A 27,114-nucleotide genomic window follows, 5' to 3' on the forward strand; every position below is an offset into this window, starting at 1 on the left:
AAAAGATAGCAAGGAGAGAAAGCGAATATAATTCACATACCATACAATTCATCCATTTAAAGTGTATGGTTCAGTATTTTTTGGTATATTTACAGGGTTGTTTAACCATCACCACAATCTAGTTTTTTTTCCTCCTAAAAGATCCCTATAACTATTAACAGTCACTTCCCATTTCCCCCTTCCCCTAGCAACCACTAATCTACTTTCTGTCTCTGTGGGTTTGCCTATTCTGGACATCTCATGTAAATGGAATCGTATAACTTTTGGCCTTTGTGACAGACTTCTTTCACATAGTAGTATTTGGGGGTTCATCCATATTGTGGCATACACTGGTACTTTTTTTATGGCCAAATAGTATTCCACTGTATGGATATACAATATGTTATTTATCCATTCATCAGCTGATGGACATTTGGGTTTCCACTTTTTGACTGTCATGAATGATGCTATTTATGAATATTTTGTGTACAAGTTTTTGCATGAACATATGTTTTCAGTTTTCTTGGGTGTATATATATGTAGAAGTAGAATTGCTGGGTCATGTGGTAACTATGTTTAACTTTTGAAAGAACAGTTTCCCAAAACAGCTGCACCATTTTACATTCCCACCAGCAATGTATGAGGGTTCCAATTTCTCCACATTCTCACCAACATTTATTTGACATATCTTTTTGAGTATCGCCATCCTAGTGGGTACGAAGTAGTATATCTCATTTTGTTGATTAGCATTTCCCTAGTAACTAATGATGTTGAGCATCTTTTCATGTGCTTTTTGGCCTTTTATATCTTTGGAGAATGTCTATCCAGATCCTTTGCCCAATTTTTAATTCGGTTATTTGTCTTTCTATTAAGTTGTAAGAGTTCTTTATATAATTCTAAATACAAATCCCTTATCAAGATATGATTTACATGAATTGTCTCCCATCCTGGAGTTGACTTTTCCTTTCTTGATGTTTTTTGGAAAAGATTTTAATTCCGATGAAGTCTAATTTATCTTTTTTCTTTTGTCACTTTTGCTTTTGGTATCATATCTAGAAACCATTGCCTAACGTAAGGTCATGGATATTTATTCCTGTGTTTTCTTCTAAGAGTTTTATAGTAATAGTATTAACTTCTACATTTAGATCATTTTGTGTTAATTTTTGTATATGATAGGAGATAGGGGTCCAACTTCATTATTTTGCATTGTGGATATCCAGTTGTCCAGCATCATTTGTTGAAAAGATTCTTTCCTCATTGAATTATCTTGACATCTGTGTCAAAAATCAGTTGATCATAAATGCAAAATATCTTTTCGTGACCTAGTCTGAGAAGTTACATACTGTTGCTTCAGCTTTATTTTATAGTGTTAGAAGTGACTAAGTACACTCCATGTTCAAGGGGAGGGCAGTTGGATTCTACCCTTTGAAAGGAGGAGTATCAAAGAATTTGTGGACGTATTTTAAACTACCACAATACTAAATCAGAAAAGCAAAAATTTAAGTCTACATAATTTAAAATCATTAGGTCATGCTCCAAATCATAGAAATGAGGTCAGTACCTGCTGCTGCATTGATTATACAAAGGTACTTAATGTATTTTAAAATGTTCATATGGCACATTGAGACATTGTTTGGGTGTAGATTTTTAAAAAATCTAAGTAGCATAGTTTTGATCTTAAACCCATATAAACATTTAATTAATAGGAATTGTTTGTGAAATGATTTGAAAGATCTAGGTTGTTGTTCTTGTTACTAGATGCCTTATTGGTGTGTTGGTGAACCATTCAATAAAAGCAGCATGAAGGGAGATCTAAGTGGTTATTTGGCATAAGTTGTAAATGAACAGAGGAACAAAAGGCAAGGACTAAGCAGTCATTGGAAACTGGTATATTTTTAATCTATAGGAAGTGGCCTAGTCGTATTTTCTGTTGTGCATCCATATTGTCACTCTGCAGTGCTCCTAGCCCAGGTCAACCCTTCCACTTGGGCAGTAGTTGTTTTCCTGTCTTTCCTACTCCAGACTTTTGCTCTAGCACTTTTTTCTCTTGTATCTTCATTTTATCCCTTCTACTATTAATAGATCATTTTTATCAGTATTCAAACATTGACATAATGTTTCCAATCTTACAAAATACAAATCTCTCTGGACTCCACATCCTTTCAACTACTGCACATATTCCTGCAGTCTGAAAGTTGAGCTCCTCAAAAGATGTGTGCATTCTTGCTGTTCTTAATGCTTCTGCTTCCATTGTCTCCAGTCAGGCTTTGTCCTTTACCAAAACTGCTCTTGTCAAGATCACCAGTGATCTTCATAGTGCCAACTCCCTGATCAATTCTGAGTCCTCATTTTGAGCCATCTCCATTTGTTACCTTTCCCTCCCTCCCTTCCATATACCGCTGTCTTGAATTCTTCTCTTTCCTCAGTGGCCCTTTTTCCAGCCATCTTTGCCATTTCTTCCCTTTGTCATTTGGTCCTTGGACTCTTTTCTAGCTTCTCTTACTCCCTAGGCAATCTCACTCTTTTTCATTCCTTTAAATACCGTCTATATCTGATCTTAACTCATAGTATCTCCACTTGGATGTCTAATAATATCTCAAATTTAACCTATTCAGAACTCAGCCCATGATATTTCTTCCTCATACTTTCTCTTTCTACTGTCTTCCTCATCTTAAACCTGCACCTCCATTTTTCAGTTGCTCGGGCAAAAATCTTGTCATCTTTCACTTCTGTTATAAGTGGGCTCCTCCTTTTTACTGCTTGTTATTATCTCTGTTACTACCCTCTTCCACCAGTCCAATCAGCCATTATATGTCTTCTGTTCTAATGCAGGACCTTCTAACTGGCTTTCCTGGTTCAGTATTTGCTCTCTGTAGGTTAGTTACCATATAGCAGCCAGAGTAGTACTGTTAAAACATTAGTCAGATCATGTCATATCTCTGCTCAAACTGTGTAATGGCTTCCCATCAAACCTCAGGGTAAAGTGAGCCCTTGTGTTCTGATACCACTCTGACTTCATCTCCTGCTACATACCCCCAGGGACTCGTCTAATTGCTGTTTCTTGGACATACCACACCCACTCTCTCCTTTGGGCCTTTTCCCATTTTCCTAGAACTCCTTTCTCCCGTATGAATGTTTGGTGTATTCGAAACATTCATGAGCTTCTTAGTGAGGCTTTCCTTGATCATTCTTTATAAATTAGCAACCCTACTCCTGACAGTGCTGTCTATCCACCTTAGCTTACTCTGTTTTTCTTCATAGCATTTATCACTGTTAGATGTACTATGTGTTTACAGAATTATCCACCTTTCACAGGATAGTAAGCTCCATAAAGGTAGGGACTTGGTCTACTTGGTCTGTTCTGTATTCCTGCTCATTCATAGGCACTCAAAAAAATTTGTTGAATGAATTTCTAGAAATTAGCAAAAAAAGGCAAGTGAGATGGTTTTTTAAACTACAGGTTTAGCGTAAAATTTCCCCTTTTCTTTAAAATGCTAACTGAGCCCTAACACATAACTATAAAACTTGTTTTACAAATCTAGTCCTAGTGATGTTAAACATTGTCTCCAAAGCTATAGCCAGTTAATTGTACAGCTAGGACTAGAATCTAGACCTTTTGAATCACAGTTCATTGCTTTTTTTACTACTCTGTGATAACCTTAGTATGAGGCCCAACTTCAGGAGTCAGTTCCCTGTGGAAACAGCAGCTAAAACTAAATATGTCAGTGAGTAAAAATTGAAATAGATATGCTTTTAAGTAGATTGGTGATATTCAGAGCAATGAAACCTGCTAATTAATGATTCAGTTGAAACTATTTTACTCCCACTGGTCATTATATTTATCTTATTTTTATATGTTTATTGCCAAATAAGTAAACATTGAGGAATGTGTTTATGTTGTATTTGGTGTTTTTTTAACCCTCAGGTGCACATGAACTTGAACAGATGCAGCTGATTTTAGAATCTATACCTGTTGTACATGAGGAAGATCGTCAGGAGCTTCTCAGTGTAATTCCAGTTTACATTAGAAATGACATGACTGAGCCACACAAACCTTTAACTCAGCTGCTTCCAGGAATTAGTCGAGAAGGTATTGTGACTGAAGTAACCATCATGTTAATGCCTGTGTGTGTAGGAAAGCTTGAGCTTTTTATCCTTAGATATGTGGCTTTCTCTCCAATAACCTTTAGACACTTCAACTCTCACTTTTTTGGGGCTCCTGGCACTTAGACTGTCCCTCTGAATGATTTTCCAGATTTCAGAAAGTGTCCCTCTCTCTCCTGGTTCTAATGAACCCTTTTTACTCTTCTAGCTTATGCCTCTGATTACCTGCTATAGGAAAGCATGTTGAGTTACTAGCTGTTACTAGCTGTCACTAAGCTGGAGTGGAATTCTATGAGCATTATATGAATATGATTTAAATGTGAAGGAAAATTGGGGAGGAAGGAAAGATCTTAAGGGCAAGGAAGAAATAGAGGAAAGAGCAAAACTCAACCAAATACAGTGTGTGTGACTATGTATTAAGAGTATTAGATCCTAAATGTAAGAGGTTGTACAAGCTTGAAAGTAGGAGGAGCTTGGAAAGAATTAAAACTTGTTGACCACTAAAGTAATTACTTTCATGTCTCAAAATGGAGTGACATGTCTTTAGGATTTATTAGTATAAATTAGATGTAAAAGTTTTTAACTTTTGTAGTAGTCATCTGTAAAAGGTAACATTTTCCTAAGGAAGTACATTAGACATGCAAAATATTTAAAGATAAAGGACAATTTTTAAGAATTATATTGTATTTTAAGATACATCAAGGTCAGAATTAAATCATTCTCTTATCAGAAAAGATAGGAATGGTTTTCTAAACTTTATACATCCATTATTTATATCACCTGCTTTGATCATTATGTGATTCAATTTAGTATATATCAGAGTGTTTTAAAGTAGCAAGTATTTTGAAAATAGGCACTGAATGGCAAAATCATGGTGTTTTTTTTCCTTTCAAATATACTTTTAATTCCTATAAATGCCTAAATGCAAAGGAAGCTGCTGTATTTAATTTCAGCAGATTCTTTTTCAATAGTTTCACATTCCTAACTAGTCTTTCAGTCTGTTTTCACAGTTGCATTCCATTGCTCTCTTGCTGTTTACTATGTTAACTGAAGAAATGTTTTTTCTGCCTAACCTGTAAATCAGGTAAATTAATTTGTGACAAAACTTACCTTTTAGTTACAAAGGGAAAGTAAAAACTATACGAATTAGTGGACCCTCTTAGTATAATTAAGATGCTGTCTTTCTGTTGTTTAATATGAAGTGGCAAGGTAATCACTTGGCTCACCATTTAAGTAATAAGACTACCATTTTCAGTTTTTCTTCTCTGAAAAACTTCCCCTTTCCTCTGCAGCACTGGATTTCCTGGAACAAATTTTGACATTTAGCCCCATGGATCGGTTGACAGCAGAAGAAGCACTTTCCCATCCTTACATGAGCATATATTCTTTTCCAATGGATGAACCAATTTCAAGTCATCCTTTTCATATTGAAGATGAAGTTGATGATATTTTACTTATGGATGAAACTCACAGTCACATTTATAACTGGGAAAGGTAAATTGATCCTAAGTTAGAAAAATAATAACATTTATTGAATTTTCAGTGAACCATAATGCAATGAATTTTATTTTAAAATTATATATGATAAGACAATGCAGAAGTTGTAGAAACCCAAGGAAACCATTACTGTCTTTAGCCTTTATGTAATTTGAATATTTACTAAAATAGTTACTGGTTAGGAGATATAGAACAAGTTAAATGCTGCCTTGAAACATCTGAAGTTATTAAGGCATATTTAGTTAATAAAATTATAAGGTCCCTTAAATTTGAAGGTTGGAAATATGAACCATGTAACATTTAAGATGTTGGATGACAAGACTCAATTTTATCCAATAACATAGCTCCACTGTATCAGTTATGCCTTAGGGTGGAAATTATTTTTGACTCATGGTATTTACAATATTTGAATCTGTTTTCCTAATCACATAAAATTAATTTTGGAATATTTAACATAGGTTCAGTAAAAGACTTTTCTAGTATAAACATGAAACATTAAAATATGAATAACATTATACACTAAAATGAATTTCTTCCTCAGCCTTTTTAGAATTTCTGCTTCGAAGTAGGGTGATAATAATGAATCAACATTTAAAGTCTTCAGGTGGATTTTGATGTATAACTATTAATAGGTTTGGGAGCCATTAATGATACTGTTCAAGATTTCTGTATTTAAAAAAGAAATGTTTGTTAATAGAGATATGTATGCATTTATATACATCAGCTAACCACTGTTTCCTCCATGTGTCCATTGTCTACCCCCTATATAGTTATTTTCACACATACCCAAACATCTTCCAACCTGAACATTTTCTGTTATACGTGGTTAAGTCATTTTCTGGTCCCTTTTCTCCCAGCAGTTTTCGTGTCTCTCTCTACTTGGACATGGTGTAGTCACCTTGCTATGATAGATTAGTAAGAGGATACTCCATTCAGTAGCCCTATTCACAACGTAGTCCAGCAAACCTTTTCTTCTAGTTTGGTGAAAATTTGTAAGATACCTGATTGAGATCTGCATTTTGTGGCCGTAAATTGTTTTTTGTCTGTGTGAAACACCAGCCACCCAGATATTTATCAGTTGTTGAAAAATAAAGTGAAAATAAATGAGAAATAATTGGTCTTATTTAAGAGTGGAGGACTCAGTTTCTCATGAAATTACATATATTCCATTGGTAGTTATCAAATACATAGTCCATAAGTTTCAGTAGGGCAGGCAATACTCTGTTATCCTCTCATAGACCTAGCACAGTGCTGTCACATAAAAATTCAAAAATGACATGAAGTAACACTAATGCATTAATATTTTTTTTTTAGGTACCATGATTGTCAATTTTCAGAGCATGATTGGCCTATACATAACAACTTTGATATTGACGAAGTTCAGCTTGACCCAAGAGCTCTGTCTGATGTCACCGATGAAGAAGAAGTACAAGTTGATCCTCGAAAATATTTGGATGGAGATCGGGAAAAGTATCTGGAGGATCCTGCTTTCGATACCAATTACTCTACTGAGCCTTGCTGGCAGTACCCAGATCATCACGAAAACAAATATTGTGATCTGGAGTGTAGCCATACTTGTAACTACAAAACGAGGTCGTCATCATATTTAGATAACTTAGTTTGGAGAGAGAGCGAAGTTAACCATTACTATGAACCCAAGCTTATTATAGATCTTTCCAATTGGAAAGAACAAAGTAAAGAAAAATCTGATAAGAAAGGCAAGTCAAAATGTGAAAGAAATGGATTGGTTAAAGCCCAGATAGCTCTAGAGGAAGCATCACAGCAACTGGCTGAAAAAGAAAGGGAAAAGAATCAGGGATTTGATTTTGATTCCTTTATCGCAGGAACTATTCAGCTTAGTTCACAACATGAGCCTACTGATGTTGTTGATAAATTAAATGACTTGAATAGCTCAGTGTCCCAACTAGAATTGAAAAGTTTGATATCAAAGTCAGTAAGCCGAGAAAAAGAGGAAAAAGGTATGGCAAATCTGGCTCAGTTAGAAGCCTTGTACCAGTCTTCTTGGGATAGCCAGTTTGTGAGTGGTGGGGAGGACTGCTTTCTCATCGATCAGTTTTGTTGTGAGGTAAGGAAGGATGAACAAGTTGAGAAGGAAAACACTTACACCAGTTACCTGGACAAGTTCTTTAGCAGGAAAGAAGATACTGAAATGCTAGAAACTGAGCCAGTAGAGGATGGGAAGCTTGGAGAGAGAGGAAATGAGGAAGGATTTCTAAACAACAGTGGGGAGTTCCTCTTTAACAAGCAGCTCGAATCCATAGGCATCCCACAGTTTCACAGTCCAGTTGGGTCACCACTTAAGTCCATACAGGCCACATTAACACCTTCTGCCATGAAATCTTCCCCTCAAATTCCTCATAAAACATACAGCAGCATTCTGAAACATCTGAACTAAAACACTCAGCAGACATTTCTCTTTGTATTCTTCATGAAATGTTTTGTCTTTTTTTATTACTAGTGTTTAAAGTCATTTTTTTACTTGAATCAGATGGTGTCATTTAGTAAGAATTTTATCAGTTCTCGGTTTTTAAAATCCAGACCTTTTTTTCCTACATGTGAGATAGTTTTCATTTTAACTGGCATGTCGTTTGCACACACAAAAAAAGAACAAAATAATGCAATGCAGGAGGAGACAAAAGAAATGCACTAAGACAAGTAAAAACATTCTCTCATAGAACAGTGATCTGTTTTACAGGAAACTAATCTTGCCTTGAAATTTACACAGTGAGACTGTACATAATTGCATGAAAATATCTATTTTTTTCCTAAAACATTTTTCATTCATGAGTATTTTCAAGTTTTTCATACTGTACACATTTCTTAAAACACATGATACCAGCAACTGAAAATGAATGCCGAATTTGGTACACATGTGTTATCTACCTCAAGGTAACAAAAGTATGTGGCAAAACATATACCACCCATAGTGCTTCACAATATGCACTTCTATTTAGCCAGCGTTTATTGTAGTAAACTATTCTTAAGACTCATTCACCATTTATAAATGTTCTGGTATGCATTCTTTATAGTGAAGTGTTAATACATCACATCTTATTTATTTTAGCAAATCAGCATATTTTCTGTATTTAAAAGTTAACTTAGTTTTTAAAATTTATTTGCAAATACACTTTTCCCATTTGGCACTATGGTTTGTTGCCTACCTAGCTGAATCTATGTCAGCTTATCCTAAGGCTGTCCACGTACTTAATTTACATACGTGTTCATTTTAAGTGCTCACTGTGTATAGGAATTTGTATTTTGGAGGTGCTTGATCTATCTACAAAGAAAAATTAGGAATTACTTTATTATAAAATGCTCCTAGAAGTCTTAATTGTGTTTATTTTTAAAAAAAACTGTTAGACTTGTGTGCATGGAAGTAATTAAGGTACATCATTATTGTAGTTTAAAAGTTGTACATGATAAGACATTTTGTTTTTACTGTATGTTTTTACTGAATGATCTATTCCCCATCCCAAGGCAAGCATGAATAAAATTAGGTTAAACGTAGCATGTGGCATCACAGTCTTAGAATTTGTTTCATCTATTTTATTTTATTGAATATGTCTGTATCTTTGGTTTATCCTGTTTGAAGAAAAAAAAAAAAAATAAAACATGGCCAGCACCTATGGCTCCTGTTTCACTCTTTGGGTAATGAAAATTACTACCAGAATCTTTAGTTCCGCTTTTCAGCATCTTTGAATTGTGGATATGTCTCCACACAAAAATCTTCTGACATAAACCTTCATACATTAAAATGGAATGTTTTACACATTACAAAATGATTACATAAAATGTATGTAAAAGCTTTGAACTATGCAGAGAAACTTTTAAATGTATTTGTTCTTATAACACACCTTTTGTTTGCTCAAGAACTTACCCTATTCACCTGTCCGAATATCAGACCATTCTTTAACTTCACTTTTCTGTTCTTTCATCCTTGTTTTGTACAACATCAATTCTATTATTAATATCTAGCCTTCCTTCCTGATGGCTGATTTCCTATTGATTTCATCTAGATTCAGAGTTTTTTAAAAAAGCAGATATTTTCTGGATGAATACTGTCATGTATTACAAATTTAAACATACTAAAAAAGGCAAGCTCTGAAGTTCAGTCATGAGAGAATTTGTGGAGAGGAGAGATTGGAAAAAACGAGACACTTGTGGTCAGAGCTGGGCAGGGTGCAGACTGCAGAGTCTTTGAGTATTGCAAGAGTGTCAGACATAGAAGGCAAACGAATCTCATATGATGCTGCTTGCTAATCTAAATTCATTCCGAGAATCATAATTAGCTTTGAATAAAAAATGCTGTTGCACCCGAGGGAGGCCTAGAACCTGTTTGCTTACTGGGAAACTTACTTATGGACTTAATCTACATTCATTACTGTAACTTTGACAGCATGTTTGACTACATAGATAATGGTCTGACTGTGTTGACTATGTTCTGACTTTTTAAAGCCGTCAGAGAAAGAAGATAGAATGTAAGTAACTTTGAAACTCTTAATACAAAATATGCCTGCTTCAGGGGGACCCAGAGTGGGTATTAAGTTGCACATTTTCCAACAAAAGCTGTATGTACCATTTATGGTCCCCCGCTTGCAATCAAAATGTTTTCTTTGTAGGGTAATGAAGATAATGTACCTTTTAAAGAAATGTTAGTGTTTAGGGTTTTAGAAAGATGACTTGAGATTAGAATGTAAGAGTGACAACAGGCAGAGGACACTAGCTCTATTTATTGGCAATGAACTGCCAACACCAACGTTTGCATCTAGATTGTGATCAAAAAACTTAACCATCTTAAACCATTTAAGTGCACAGCAGTGTTGACTATATTCATATTGTACAGCCAATCTCTAGAGCTTCATCCTGCAAAACTGAAACTATGTTGAACAACTCCCCTTTCCCCTAGAGCCTGACAATTACCATTTATTTAAGAGTTTGATTATTTTAGATATCTCACAAATGTAGAATCAGGCAGCATGTGTCTTTTTGTGACTGGCTAATTTCATTTAGCATAATGTCCTCAAGGTTAATCTATGTTAAAGCATATGACAGAATTTCCATTTAAGTTTGAATAATATTCCTTTTTATGTATATACTATAGTGTCTTTATCCTCTAAGTCCTGGGCTCAAGCTATCCTCCTGCCTCAGCCTCCTGAGTAGCTGGGACTACAGGTGCGTGCCACTGTGCTGGGCTAATATTTCTATTTTTCGTAGAGACAGGGTCTCACTCTTGCTCAGGCTGGTCTCAAACTCTTGAGCTCAGGCAATCCTCCCACCTCGGCCTCCCACAGTGCTAAGATTACAGGCGTGAGCCACCATGTCCAGCCCCCATTCATCTGTTGATGGATGTTTAGGGCGCTCCAACCTCTTGGCTATTGTGAATAATGTTACAACAAACATGGGGGTGTGAATATTTCTTCAAGATCCTGTTTTCAGTTATTTTGGATCTATACCCAGAATTGGGATTGTTGGATCATATGGTAGTTGTATTTTTAATTTTTTGAGGGACCATCGTATTGTTTTCCATAGCAGCTACATACAGCATTTTGCATTCTCATCAACAGTGCTCAAGAGTTCCAATTCTATATCTTTGCCAACACTTACTTTCCGAATTTGGGATAGTGGCCATCCTAAAGGGTGTGAAGTGATAATTTAGTGGTTTTGATTTGCATTTCCCTAATGATTAACAATGTTGAACATCTGATATGCTTGTTGGCCATTTGTGTATCTTCTTTGGAGAAATGTCCTCTCAAGTCCTTTGCCCACTTTTTAACTGGATTATGTTTTTGTTGAGTTGCAGCAGTTCTTTATATAGTCTGGATATAACCCCTTATCAGATACATGGTTTGCAAATAGTTTCTCCCACTCATAGGTCATCTTTTCACTTTGTTTCACTGTTTTGTTTGCTACACAGACATTTTTAAGTTATGTAGTCTCATTTTTATTTTTTGCTTTTGCCTGTGCTTTTAGTGTCACATATCTAAGAAATCATCACCAAATCCAATGTCATGAAGCTTTTCCCCTGTTTTCTTCTAGAAGTTCTGTAGTTTCAGGGCTTATGTTTACATCTTTAGGCCATTTTGAGTTAATTTTTGGGTATCGTGTAAAGTAACTGTAAGGTAAGGGTCCAGCTTCCTTCTTTTGCAGGTAGATACCCAATTTTTCCAACACCATTTGTTGAGGATACTACCTTTTTCCCCATTATGTAGCCTTGGCACGTGTGTCAAAGATCATTTGAATCATATACATAAGGGTTTAGTTCTACATTCTCTGTTCTGTTATAAACTGTCCTTTGTCTCATGATAGTTTTTTACTTAAAGTCTATTTTTTCTGACATAAATATGGCCACCTCTGCTCTCTTTTCATTATCATTTGCATGGACTATCTGTTTCCATCCTTTCACTTTCAGCCTGTGTATGTCCTTTTATGTAAAATGAATCTCTTATAGACAGCATATACAGTCAAGTGCCACATAATGCCTTTTTGGTCAATGAAGGACTATACATTTGAGGGTGGCTCCACAAGGTTATAATACTGTATCTTTACTTCCACCTGGCCCCGAGACAGGGTCTTGCTCTGTCGACCCGGCGAGAGTGCAGTGGCATCATAGCTCACTGCAACCCCAAACTCCTGGGCCCGAGGGATCCTCTCCCTCTTGCCTCAGCCTCCCGAGTAGCTGGGACTACAGTCATACGCTGCCACACCTGGCTAATTTCTCTATTGTTTGGAGAGACAGGGTCTTGCTCTTACTCAGGCTGGTCTTCAACTCCTGACCTCAAGCAATCCTCCTACCTGGGCCTCCCAGAGATGCACCAGACTACTGTACATTTTCTATGTTTAGATACACAAATACCATTGTGTTACAATTGCATATAGTATTCAATACATTAACATGATATGCAGGTTTGTAGCCTAGGAGCAATAGGCTATAGCATATAGCCTAGGTGTGCAGTAGGCTATACCATCTAGGTTAATGTAAGCACACTATAATAGTCACACAAAGACAAAATTGCCTAATGATGCATTTCTCAGAATATATACTTGTCATTAAGCCACATATGACTGCAACTGGATTTTTAAAAATCCATTCAGCCATTTTATATCTTTTGATTGGGAATTTTAATCCATTTTCATTTTTAAAAAATGCTGATAGAGAACTGACCATTATCATTTTGTTAATTGTTTTCTATGTCTCTTGTAGTCATTTTGTCCCACTTTTCCTCTTTTGTTGTCTTCCTTTGTCTTTTGTTGAGTGAGAGTTTGTGTGTGTGTGTGTGTGTGTGTGTGTGTGTGTGTGTGTGTGTGTGTGTGATGTGTTTTGATTCCCTTCTCATCTTCTTTTGGCCATATTCTATAGGTATTTTTTTGTGGTTACTATGAAGATTACATAAAACATAATCTATTTTAACCTGACAGCAACTCACCTTTAACTGCATACAAAAACTCCACTCTGTCACATCCCCTCCTTATATTATCAGTGGTCCCCAACCTTTTGGGCACCAGGACTGGTTTCATGGAAGACAATTTTTCCATAGACTTAGGGGGTGGAGGGTGGAGCTCAGGGATGCAAGCAGCTGTAAATACAGATGAAGCTTTGCTCACCTGCCTGCTGCTCACCTCCTGCCATGCGGCTTGGTTCCTAAGTTTCATGAAGACAATTTTTCCATGGGCTGAGCGGCGGAGCTCAGGCAGTAACACACAGCCTGGGTTTGGGGACCACAGATATTATCAATGTTACAAATTATATCTTTTGATATTTTGTATTTATTAACAGTTCATTAATAGTTGTGAAGTTTTTAATACTTTTAAATTCTATACCTGCTTTAAAAGCAATTATGCTACTATAGTATTAACAGGATTCTATATTTGCCCATATATCACTAGAGAGCTTTATGTTTTTGTATACTTTCATGTTGCTATCTAGTGTCCTTTCATTTCAATTTGAAGGACTCCCTTTAGATATACTTTTACTACATATGATCTTGTAAACATTATTTTGTATGTTTTAAAAATCTCAGCTGGGCACAGTGGCTCATGCCTGTAATCCTAGCACTCTGGGGGCTGAAGTGGGAGGATCACTTAAGGCCAGGATTTTGAGACTACCCTGAGTAACACAGTGACACCCCATCTCTACAAAAATAAAAAATTAGCCAGACATGGTAGCACATGCCTGGAGTTCCAGCTACTCAGGAAACTGAGGTGAGAGGCTAGTTTGAGCCCAGGAATTCCAGGTTGCAGTGAGCTATGAGCATGCCACTGCACTCCAGCCTGAGCAACAGAACAAGAACCCATCTCAAAAAATCAAATCAAATCAAATCTCAGAGCATATTGTTCTTATCTGTTGCAACTTGCATTTTTCCCTCAATATGTCTCTGAAACTAAACTATGTTGATACATGTCGCTTTAATTTCATTTTAATTGCTATGATGAAATATCCATTTTTACAATGACATTTTCAAATTTTGCTCCTACAAACATCTTTGCAGTGAGGATTCCTGTGAACAGGTATGTGTAAGAGTATCTTTAGGGCATATATCTAGAAGTAGAATTGCTAAGTCATAGAGAACACATATCTTCAAATCAATGAGATGCTATATTGGTATCCAAAAGTGGTTACACTGATTCACACTCCTGCCAGCAGTGTACAAGAGTTCCTGTTCATCAACATCCTTCCAAAGAAACCAAGTCTTTTCCATTCAATTAGTCCAGACTTGCTATGTCCAGTTTACTTTAACTACAGTGGGAATCAGAATTTCTCATTCTAAACAACTGCATGACAGAAAATCATGACTACACCTTAGGGATCCTTATGTAGCCATGTCAATGATGAGATTGCCTTGTTATTTCCTACTGCTCTAGTCACCATAGCTTGGGAACAGGGAGTTTAAATCGTAAAGACTGAACAAATTATATAATTTGCACTGGGGCCCATATCTAAGGAGTGAAAGTAGAACATCATGAATCAAATAGTATTTTCAGAATAAAACCCACTATAGTATCACCTTCGCTTCTAGGTTAAAATCCTACTCCAAAATATTGCTCCTTACAAAATCATTTTCTTTGAAAGTACTGCTTTCAATCAGATGTGCTTTATATAGAGCACATTTAATTAGTGGGCTGGTCATCATGCAGGCCGATTGTCTGAACCACTCAACTAATCTCCGACTTTTCAGTTCCTGCTTACTACTGTTGAATTCGAAACTAACAGAGGCTCTCCCCGAAGTAGGTCTGTTGTGTATGCAACGTTAGCCAATGCGTTTTTACCCTATGCCTGCTCGTGTGAGGACTGCTCATCATTCAGGTCTAGCACCTTCTGAGTTGAAAAGAAAGGACTGAACTGGGACTTGGGAAAGCTGAGTTCTGGACTCAGTTTCACCACCGACTCACTCTCTGTCCCTGGGGTGTTACTTAATCTCAGTGAGCTTAAATTCCTTGTTAACTATTAATAGAAGATGCATGTTAGTTGAGCCTGACAACATAGTCTACGTGGAACAACTTCTGAACAGGGCAGCATCTTGAATTCTAATTCATAATAGCACAATGATTAGTCCTTACCAGGATATGCTGCTTATAGATTTTACTATATAATCTTTCTTTACTTATAATTTTTCCATAATACTTACATTGGACTAGGTACATTAATCTGCCTTATGAGCCAAATGAGAGAAGTTGTATGTTCAGTGCACCCTTACTAGTTGAGAGGTAAAGAAAGGCAAAAGTATTGGAACCCGGGAGTTGTTTACCTTGGAAACAGCAGTTTGAACTCACCAAGCTCTTTCCTCACACTGCCTAGGGCAGTCTCCTAAAATGAGCCATGAAAGAGAAGGATCTTTCTGAGCTCTTCTAATGTTTGGTATGTAACAAGTATCTTACAGAAGGGAGGGGTGTTTGATCACCCACATTAGAGAACTACTTCAGTTACCATGCAGAGGTCTAACAATGAAATCCTATTGGATTTGCACATTTATCCTGGATGTGTTGGTATAATGCAGTGGATGGTGTTACTAACCTAGCTAAGCAGAACACTTAATTACCACTTTATATCTGTACCACCTTGGCCAAGTTTTAGCGCTGCTGCAGTTGGGTAAGCAGGGATGCTGGTGCCAGATCTGAGATGCTGCTCCTGGTCTCCCGGTTCAAACTCCAATCCAGTCCTATTTCTTCACGCCCAACTTAAACCATAAACTTGGATTCATGTCTGTACTCTTGGACTCTGCTTCCACCTGTACTCACCACTCCCACACCCACCTGACTTGAACTGAGGTGATCTCAGCTGCCCGCGGAGACATTGAACCTTGCAGTATTGCACAGTGCTTAATGAGCACACATGCTTCAGAGTCAAGTCCAAACTAAGCTTAAAATTGCATTCTATGCTTACCAGCCTCATACAGGTTATTTGGCCACTTGGTTTAGGGCTAATGATACCCAATTCATAGGACTGTTGTAAGAATTAAATGAGATGCTGTACACAAAGCCTAATTTTAGCATGGTGCCTGGTACAGAATAAGTTATCATTTTCCTTTTCCTATATGAATGATTGCCCATGCCTCCCAAATTGGACTGAAACACTGAACTCTGACCTTGACTCTGCCTTCACTATTGCATCCCCCATTTTTTTTTTATTTTGAGACAGAGTCTCACTTTGTTGCCCAGGCTAGAGTACAGTGGCCTCATCATAGCTTACTACAACTGCAGCCTCATGAGCAGCTGGGACTACGGGCACATGCCACCATACCGAGCTAATCTTTCTATTTTTCTATAGAGACAAGGTCTTGCTATGTTGCTCAGGTCTTGAACTCCCAGCCTCAAGTAATTCTCCCACCTCAGCCTCCCAGAGTGCTGGGATTACAGACATGAGTCACCATGCCTGGCCTCCCCCAATCTATCTTAACTTCTAGCCATCAAGAAGGCGGATTTCTGCTGTAACCATACTACTCATTAGCTCTAACCAATTCCTAGCTGCAATGTTTAGTTCTTTCTCACTAGCTCAAACCCTTGCTCAAACCAATTCAGTGTAAGCAGCTTTCAGACCCCTAGACTGAGTCCATGTTCACTTTCTGTGTTTGCTGGGAATAGCCTGCAGTACTCCCCTCCACACAATGAGCATTTTCATCTGGAAGCCAGAAGCCCTGGAGTCATTTTCCACTCCTTTCTCTGAGAACCAACATCCACTGCATCAATGAATCCTATGGCAATATCCAGAATCTGACCACTTCTCACGTCCCCACCGCTACGCTGGGATCAATCCACCCTCTTATCTGCTGGGCAATGGCAACGGCCTCCCGACAGCTCTTCCTGCTCCTCCCCTGGCTACTCTGCGGTTTATTCTCAACACCGCCACAGCGATCCTTTTCAATACTGAGACCATGCACTCCTGTAGTTTCTCAAGATCCGAATGCCTCCCCCTCCTTGGTAAATGCCAACATCTTTACCGAAGCTCACAAGCCACCTCTCCACTCTTTCCTGAGCTCGCATGGCTCTGACCACAGTGTCCCCCCTCACTCCCACCTTAGGGTGTTTATCTGCTCTTCCCGCTGCCTGGAAATCTCTTGGCCCAGAGAGCTGCATCACTCCCTCCCTTCTCTTCTTAGAAGTCTCTTCCAGTGTCACTTTATCACAGAGACTGTGCTTGAGCAGTGCACGTAACACAGCACACATCCCATCAGTCACATGCCCCTGCCCCTTGGTGTTTCTTTCCAGCACATGACCGCTCGCCTGTCTTTATTTACAGACTTTCTCCCTCCACTTAGAACATAAGCTGCTCGAGGCAGGGGCTTTGTGTGTTTTGTTCATTGCTGTATCCCAGCCCCTAATACAGCACTTGACATGTAGTAAGTACTCAATATTTACTGAATAAAGGCATGAAGGAAACTAATAATGACTGCCTGTTTTCTAAATTCCTTCTGGATTGACGGTTCTCTGGAACAGTGAGGCTCTATTGATAGTTCTGGGGTTTGCTTGTTAGTTTTTGGATTAAATTATAGTATTCATAGTTCTCCAGCTTTGTATAATTTGCAGAGGAGCATCTATCCCTTTGGGGTTCCTTACACGTGACTCTCCAGAACCAGCAAGTTCTGAGTTGTACTCCCAAGAGCAGTCAGAAATTCTCGGAAAATGTGAGTCTGGTCTGGCCAGTTTATTGTCCTGAATTGCATTGTTGAATGTGGGCGCAGTTTAGGTGAACAATTGTATTGCTCCTGAGTCAGCTGCTTGACTGTTCCCCTGTTCTTGCTGAGACGACTGTACCTGTTAGGATTACACAACATGTTCGTGACCTAGTAAAGACGGTGCAGGGCAGTTTGGTTTTCAACTGCCTCAGCACTATCGCTGTTAATCGTAACCTTGGCAGATGCGCCGGGCCTAGATTCTACGTCTATTTAAGGATCTTTGGCAACAGAAACCATCTCATGCTAGCCTTTACAGAAAGGGGAAACTGATTGGGATTCATGGTGACTCGTGGAGCCCAAGAACTGGGTCTCGGGAAGAACCAGAACCTGGGGGGTGTGGCGGGGGGTGCGGGGGGTGGGTACCAGCTCAAGGAGGACTCTGGATCGACCAACTGGGCTTCTGATCCAAACGGCCGCAGCCCACGGCTGCTCATAGCTCCAACTGTACATTTTACCCTTCCAGCTACATAACATTCTTCTGTCTGTCTGTCCATCCCTCTATTTCTCTCTCTCACGTCAAAGTTTCTATGAAAGCAAATCATATTGGCTCACCTCTAGTGCAGTTAGCTGTGGCCAGGTGGCAGGGGTATACTGAGGAAACACTGCTGCTGGGGGTCAACCCTTGTTGATGGGCAGTGGAAGGCAGGAGAGCCATTTTTAGCTGGCTGTCCCCAAATGGACCTGCAGCACATAGTAATAAGCAATCTCCTTCCTGTTGTCTTTTAGTCAGCTGTGGGGTACTGCTTCTCCCACTTGATCCCCTGGGGTCCTCCAGGCACTGATGCCACTAGCTTGTCTCTTGCTGGATTCATCAGGATAATCTACAGCTTTATCCCTCACAATCCCTTGATTTGTGTGTAGCGTTTAGTGATTTTTAGGGCATACTTCTATACTTCACATGAATTTCCCGATCATCCTATAAGGTCAAGTAGACCAGATATTATTCTCCCTCACCACAAGTGAAGGATACAGAAATAAATTACACAACTTGCTCAAGTTTGTGCAGAGGTGGAATCAGGACTAGAATTCAGGCTACCTAATGTTTAGACAGGTGTTTCTCAATCATCTGATATGAATAAAAATATACTCAACTCTCTTAGGTGTCACACCATACAATATATATATTTTTGGTGTTGATATTAAATTTTAAGTTGTGGCTTCAACAATTCTTATTTTTAAAATGTTTTAATTTTTATACTTCTATTACTTTACCATCAATTTAACTCTTAAAATTATATTTATTAAGGTAATATTTATATTCAATTTCTTTACACATCATCACAGTTGTATAATTTATGATTTACCAACTGTATCATGTCTACGGTTTATCATCTCTAGAATGTAAGCTCCATGCAGGTAGGGAGCTTCGTCAGAGCTGTCCACTGAAGGACCTCACCAGCCGGAACAGGGCCTATGTATCATAAACGCTCAAAGATTTGTTAAATCTATTTTTGGTTTAACACAAATGAATAGATGTAATTTAAGACAGTTTGGGTGCTGCTTCTTTCCTTTGCTTGGCTCTGCCCAGCTGTCCCCTTCCTCTCCCTGTCGGAAAGCCCCACCACACAAGCCAAGTAATCATATACGTCCTTAGTGTTTCCATTTTAGGCACATATTTATGTCTATATACACACAGGCACACATACAAATGCACATCATGCACAAATGTGTGTGTATATACACATGTACAAACACACACATGCACTTTAGAGTTTACAAAAGGATTGTTTTTCAAAAATGAGATAATGCTGGAATAAACTTTCCTGTACATGTCGCTTTAAGACAAGGAACCTACCTGAGTCACTGATCTAGCCACCTTCATGCACAACAGGAGAAAACACAGGCGTTCTAACACTTCTAACAAATGTTAATTTATATGCCATCTGGACTCACAGATGTCATTTGAGTTCTGTTGCTCATAATGACCAATGAGCATAAAAGAACTTGAGAGGTTCGAGTCTGTGTTTCACAAAATACACATTAAAATTTGAAGTTCTGATGTTTCAAAGAGGGACTTACAAGGACACTTTCAGGACTACTAAATATGTGACTTGGGTTTTGTTCTTATAAATATTCCCATCACCAGCTCTCTTAGCACCATCTCCTCAATAGCCTCATTGTTTACCACCTGTCTCCTGCACCCTCGGCATCGACAGGCCTTTATCTGTCTAGCAGCTGAGCAGAAACGAACAAAGTCATTCTTCTTAAAAAAGTAATAAAAGCTCATTGTTGAAATATTAGAAAATGCAGGTAAACAAAAGGCAAAATTCCTCATAATCTCGTCACCACTGTTAATCACTATTAACATTTTGGGCCTTTTCTCTTCCTCCCCCAACTGCCCAAGCTAATTGCTTTATTTTTTCCATATTTACAAAAGTCAAAATAATTTAAAGGTGCATAAATAATAATTTCTCTTTTCCCTGTATCTATACTCTCTCCCCCCAAAACACTGGAGGTAACTACTGTTAATAGCTTATTATGCATTTATCCAGAATTTTTTTACACATATACAAAACATATGCACTTGGCTTTATCAAAATTGGTATATTTTACATACTGCCCTACAACTTTTCTTCTCTCACGATACATTTCAAGCATCAATGTTAGTAGTAATAGAACTTTGTTGTTTTTAATACCTGCAGGGTATACAATTATGATGATGCATCATTTGTAGAACCAATTTCCTAGGAATAGCCAGTATAGTAAGTGTTCCTTGTGTGCCCTTGAACCATTTCTGAGGATTCACTGTTAGAAGTGGTAATGCTGGGGCCAGTCTGCTTACAATGAACATTTCGGAGGACCCCCGAGGCCTGACTTTTAACCTGTCTGCCTCCGTGTAGCTGGCTATTTTCAACTAATCCTTCTCACTTGGACTGTGCCATACCCGTCAGAAATGTGCATCCCACTCCTGGATTCCAAATTGCCCTGCAAAAGGCTGCGCCAGTTTATACCCCGAAATAGACCCTTTCCCCAGCCGGGCAGGCATTCTCCTTCACTCTGGCCAGCACCACGTGTCATCTGGGAGTTTATCTTTTTCATAATGACTTTAAAGGACACTCTCAAAATATGTCATGCAAGTTGCAAAAGTCCCTTATAACTCATATTTTAAGATTTTCTAGTGTTTTTTCACTTAGATATTTATTTATTTATTTTTTGCGACAGAGTCTCACTCTGTTGCCCAGGCTAGAGTGCCGTGGCATCAGCCTAGCTCACAGCAACCTCAAACTCCTAGGCTCAAGCAATCCTCCTGCCTCAGCCTCCCGAGTGGCTGGGATTACAGGCATGTGCCACCATGCCCGGCTTTTTTCTGTATATATTTTTTAGTTGTCCATATAATTTCTTTCTATTTTTAGTAGAGATGGGGTCTCACTCTTGCTCAGGCTGGTCTCGAACTCCTGAGCTCAAATGATCCACCCACCTCAGCCTCCCAGAGTGCTAGGATTATAGGCGTGAGGCACCGCGCCTGGCTTCACTTAGATATTTAAATTTCAGTTTAGCTCAATCTGTTAGTATTGTCTTTTTGTATATTCTAAGTTTTGTATCATACTTAGAATGGCCTCCCCACACCAGTTACTGAACTAGTAATCTTTACTTTATACTTAAGGCTTGCTTACACTTACATCTGTAATCCACCTCACATATAATAGTTTCATTTTGACATAATTTACATGCCATACAATTTACCCTTTAAAAAGCAGGCAATGAAATGTTTTTTTACTATATTGGCAGGGTTGTGCAACAATCACCACGCTCTGAATTCAGAACACTTTCATGGCCCCTAAAAAACCCTGTCCCCAGGAACAGTCACTCCTCAATCTACCCCCATCTCCCTGCACCCACTAGTCTACTTTCTGTCTCTATAGGTTTGTCTATTGTATTTCATATAATGAGTTCATATAATATGTGGTCTTTTGTGACTAGCTTCTTTCATTTAGCTTAATTTCAAGGTTTATCCATGTTGTAACATGTATCAGTACTTTTTTTTGCTGAATAGTTATCCATTGTATGGTTATATCATAATTTGGTTAGCCCCTCATCACTTGATAGACATTAGGGTTGTTTTCACTTTTTGGCTATTATAAATGATGCTACGTACACTGGCATATAATTTTTGTTTGGAAGTATGTTTTCAGTTCTCTTGGGTATATACCTAGGAGTGTGATTACGAGTCATATGGTAACGCTTAACTTTTTCAGGAGCTGCTAAACTGTTTTCCACAGTGGCAGCACCACTTTTCATTTCCGCCAGTGGTGTATGAGGGTCCCAATTTCTCTACATCCTTCCCAACACTTGTTATTGCCTGTCTTCCTAATTATAGCCCTCCCAGTTGTGTGAAGTAGCACTGTGGTTTGAATTTCTACTTCCCTACTGACTAATCATGTTAAGACCTTTTGTGCTTATCGGCCATTTCTCTGTGTGTGCATTTTTTTGAGACAGTGTCTCACTATGCTGCCCAGGCTGGAGTGCAGTGGCTATTTACAGGCATGATCCCAGTGTGCTACAGCCTCAAACTCCTGGCCTCAAGCAGTCTTCCTGCCTCAGCCTCCTGAGTAGCCGGGACTACAGGCATGTGCCACCGTGCCTGGCTGCCATTTGTATATGTTTACTTGGAGAAATGTCTCTCCAGATTTTTTGCCCATTTTTTGACTGGATTGTCTTTTTATTACTATGCTGTAAGAATTCTTTACATATTCTAGATACAAATCCCTTACCAGATATATGACTTGCAAGTAGGTTCTCCCATTCTGTGGGTTGTCTTTTCATAGAATGAACTGGGAAACATTCCTTCCTCTTCTGTTTTTGGAAGAGTTTGTGAAGGATTGGTATTAGTACCTCTTTGAATGTTTGGTAGAATTCACCAGTAAAGCCACCTGGGCCTGGGCTTTCCTTTGTGGGAAGTTTTAAAATCAGTTACTAATGACCAGGTTTATTTTTGCGTGTGATATTAAGGTGGGACTCTAGCTTAATTGTTTTCTAAATAGCCAATTGTTCTAACACCATTTACTGAACAATCTACCTATTCCTACTAATTTTAAATGCCACAGAAACTTATTTGGACCATTCTGGATTTTGACTGCAACCTTACTCCTGATGAGGCACAAAGTGAATTTGCTTTACCAGTGGCTACAGTGGTAGGGCCTTGAGAAAGTCTTTGTCCTGTCAGACGTGAGGTTGGAAAATATTAATAGACGGCACCAGGACATAGATCATGACTTCTCTGCCACTGCTGCTGATGTGCCTGTGTGGTCTGGACTGCACACAGGACCCACCAACACTCCCAGGGCTTTGTCCCCTAGGCCGGGAGCACATCCCTTGGACACCTGCCTGCTCAGACCACAGCGAAGGGCCATGCCAGGCCAGAGGACAGCACCCAGTGCACTGGCCTGCATTCTCCCCGCCTCTGCTGACTCTCTGGACTTTGGAGTCTACTTGTTCTGCTGGGCCTATCCATTTTTCCTGCCCCTCCCGGCACTCATGTTCTTCTCAGACCTTGGACTTCACCTTTTAATGCACATCACAGCACCCACCCTCCCCTCCACCCTTGGGAACAGCGAGTCCTGGACTCTGCTTTCTTTCAGATCCAGGGCACTGACTCTGCTACTCAGCAACTCGTCACCCTCCAGTGCATGCTTCTGCTCATCCCTGCACAACTCATCCTGACCCAGCCCATGACTGCTCACAACCCAGTCTGGACATGTCTCCCTCAGCCACGACACCCGGGAGACAGGACCCTCCGCTTGATTCTGTCTCATCCCCGCTCCCCTGATGTTATCACACACCACAAGTGCGTGTGAAGCCAAGGAACGAGGTGGTTTAGATCAAGGGTGAATGGTGAGAAGAGACCAGGACTCAGTCCTGCAGGACACCAACATTCGGAGGCCAGAGAGGGGAGGCACAGGCAGCAATAGAAGCTGAGAAGAAGTGATGCAGTGGACAGAAAATCAGGAGAACAGGGTGACTCAGAAGCCGAGAGACAAGAATGCTCCAGGCCAGGTGTGGTGGCTCACACCTATAATCCTAGCACTCTGGGAGGCCAAGCTGGGAGAATTGCTTGAGGTCAGGAGTTTGAGACCAGCCTGAGCAAGAGTGAGATCCGTCTCTACTAAAATTAGAAAAAAAAAGCTGGGCATGGTGGCACGCACCTGTAGTCGCAGCTACTCGGGAGGCTGAGGCAGGAGAATCACTCGAGCCCAGAAGGTGGAGGTTGCTGTGAGCTAGGCTGATGCCGCCGTACTCTACTCTAGCCTGGGTGACAAAGTGAGACTCTGTCTCAAAAAATAAATAAATAAATAAACAAAAGAATGCTCCAGCACAGAGGGTAAGGTCAGCGGTATTTAATGCTGAGAGAATTCACATAAGATGCAGATTGAAAAGCACCCAATAGACTTAGCAACATAAAGATCATTGGTGACTTTAGCAAACTTCCATGTCCATGATCAGGTAACTCCACTATTTAAAATCCTTCAAGAGCTCCCTATTCCCCCCCCCCCCCCATAAAGTATCCTTCACTCTTACTACTTTTGCCTTCTCACCACTATGGCTCCAGGCCATACTGAGCTTCTTATACGGACAGAGGCCACAGTCTCTCTTGCTCCTGTGCTGTTTCTGCCTGGAACTCTTTCTTCTTCTCAAACTCCCAAATGCCCTGTCCCCACTAGCTCAAGTGCCACCTCCTCCAGGAGGCTCTCCCTGACCCCTCAGGTTCAGTTGGGTGGTTCTCATCTCTCTTCCCATAGCATCCTGTGTGGGTATAAGGTACATTTTCCCCTAGAGGCATGTCTTATCCACCTTCCTTCCCTAGTCCTCTGGCCAGGGCCTACCCCCCTATGTCCCCATGCATGCAGTGAAGCTAGCCTTGGTTGTGGAGGTGCATCCAGTCTCCCTTGGACCAGACAACCAGACAGTAGTTGCAAGCCAAATTGGCCATGAGCCACAGTCTCTGGTTTCATGGAGGTCAAGTCTGCTAAGAGACCTAGACCAGGAGTGAAATTCCTGGCAACCCGGTCCTTGGCGCCATTAGGTTGCAAAATCCCCGGTGTTGTCAGGTCAGTGGCTTTTCATGGCACTGTGCCCTCCCCACACTTCTCCCTTTGCCCTGCTCTCCTGCCCCAGGTCCCTTCCCTCCTCATTACACCCATCTGTCAGCTGTCTGATAAATCCACGCACATTGCTTCTGTACTTATTAGGCTCCCTTGGATCTTCCCTTGTTCTTCAGGGCAGGTCTCTGCCTTCTCTCCCAGGTGCTTACATCGTGAAAGGTAACTGTGAGTTTGGCCTCTCTGGTTAGATTGCTAACTCCCCAAGGGCAAGGAGCATGCTTTCTCCTTGCATTTGCTGAGCCCAAGCCTTGCTACACTCTACGGGCTAACAGCTTTCAGGGAAAATCGACTTTTATATTATTAGTGACCAAGGAGGCAGGTGTTAGAGTGCTAAAAGCTTTCAAACCATTCTGAGCGTAGTTCTTAGGTGCAGCAGTGGCATTATGTAAGATTTACCCTCTGCACACCATTCCCCTAAAATCCAACGCCTGACTCAGGGCTCAGCTGTCTCCTTGCTCAAAGACTAGGCGCCCCCTTGTGGAAGAAACCCTCTCTTCAGAAAGGTCAAACACCCCCTTGTCACCTGTGAAGCACACATTGCCCCTTGTAAAAAACCCTTCCTGGGATTGGAGGGCAGATGAACTCTGCTTTTTTAAAACATGTAGTAATGTATATTGTTTTATTCCTGATAATAAAACTATACCTACTCATGTCATAAAATTATGTGACAAATTATTACAAAGATCCAATAAAAAAATCACCATAATCCTACCACCTTCCACAGATAGTCACTGTTGACATTTTGATGTATTTTTTTCCTGGACCTTTTCCTATGAAAACATATGAAATATGTAAAGACTCTATACAAAGGCATACATATAATACAGAAGTTGAAATGCAAGTTTAGCAGTTGAGTCATTCCTCCAAACAGTGACTCAGCCCTCTAAGACAGTCCACTCCGTGTAGTACACAGCCTGCCCTGGCCCCACCCTCAGCACCAGGCTTCCCTACCCTGCTCTACTTGTGTTTTCTTCTACAATTATCACCCCTCTACCTACTACCCAGTTTTCTTATTTATCACGTATATAGTGCGTCTCTCTTCCACCCCCCCTCAACGTAACTGCCAAGAAGGCAAGAGCTTTGACAATTTTGTTCAGTGATGCATCCCAAATGCCCTACGCAGTTCCAAGCACAGAGCAGGTGCTAAATAACCATCTGTGGAAGGATCACTTAAGATATGAGTCTTCTATTTTTCATTAAGACATTATTTGTAAACATGTAATCAACAAAAATGTATCATATGCCATTCTTTGGCCGTATCATGATTTATGTAACCATTTCCCTATTGTAGGTCATTTAGGCTGATGATAATTTTCCATCATGATAAATATTTTGAAAGACTTCTTTATACTTAAACCTCCGTTCATATTTCCCATTATTTTCTTAGGATAAATCCTAGAAGCTTAATTTCTGGATCACATGGTATTAACATTTTAAGCTTTCCTGATGGTCAATGCCAAGTTGATTTCCACAATGCTTGTACCATATTATAACATATATCCAGTCTCACCTAAGTTTTGCCAGCACTGAATACATCCTATTATCTTTTGAATCTTGGATGATTTCCAGGCAAAAAATTATGTTTCATTTTAATTTGCATGCTTCTGATTTTTAAAGAAGTTAAAGATATTTTTACAGGTATTGGCCATTTGGTTTTCCCCTATAACATGCCAATTCATGTATTTGCCCGTTTTTAAGGGATTTGTTCCCTTAGGAACCATAAGAGCTCTTTATATTTAATAATGTCCTCAGATTACCCTTTGTTATATTTGTCACTTATATTAAAAGTTAACAATCTAGGCAAAATAATTATGGCTTTTTTCCCCCCTCTCCTAGGAGTTAAAAAGTTCTTTCTGTACTTAGATCTGCTAGCATTTTCCTTTGGTATGTGTTCCACTGCTTTTATACCTAGAAAGTTGTTCTAAATGCAGAGAGAGTTTTTGTGGTTCCAATGTTTACATTTAATTCTTAAATTCCTCTTTGGTATATAGCATAAGGTAAACATCTCAGTTGATTATTTTCCCCACAAATGATCAAATTTCCAAAGACACTTATGAAATAATAGTGCCTTTCTGATTGATTTCTGATTATTCCATTATTTATAATGTACTTAAATATATTAGATTCTATTCTTGGGGCAGTTATTCATTTGCCAGCTTGTAACATAGTGCCACATTTTGATTATTATAATTTTTTAATCTATTTTCAAGTTCCTCCTTATTTAAAAAAAATTTTTAACTACTCTT

General features: G+C 39.3%; 1 protein-coding gene across 3 annotated transcripts in view; it reads left to right on the forward strand.

Moving 5' to 3' along the window:
* MAPK6 (mitogen-activated protein kinase 6) overlaps positions 1-9,223 on the forward strand; it is a 31,269-nt gene extending 22,046 nt beyond the window's left edge. For all 3 annotated transcript variants that reach the window (XM_045529371.1, XM_045529392.1, XM_045529381.1), the window contains exons 4-6: positions 3,905-4,069; positions 5,376-5,577; positions 6,895-9,223. In XM_045529371.1, the coding sequence (XP_045385327.1) occupies positions 3,905-4,069; positions 5,376-5,577; positions 6,895-7,996 (1,469 nt within the window). In that variant the 3' untranslated portion in view covers positions 7,997-9,223. The remainder of the gene's footprint in view (positions 1-3,904; positions 4,070-5,375; positions 5,578-6,894) is intronic.
* The last annotated feature ends 17,891 nt before the right edge of the window (positions 9,224-27,114 follow it).

This window comes from Lemur catta, chromosome 1, assembly GCF_020740605.2.
Source record: "Lemur catta isolate mLemCat1 chromosome 1, mLemCat1.pri, whole genome shotgun sequence".
NCBI lineage: Eukaryota > Metazoa > Chordata > Mammalia > Primates > Lemuridae > Lemur > Lemur catta.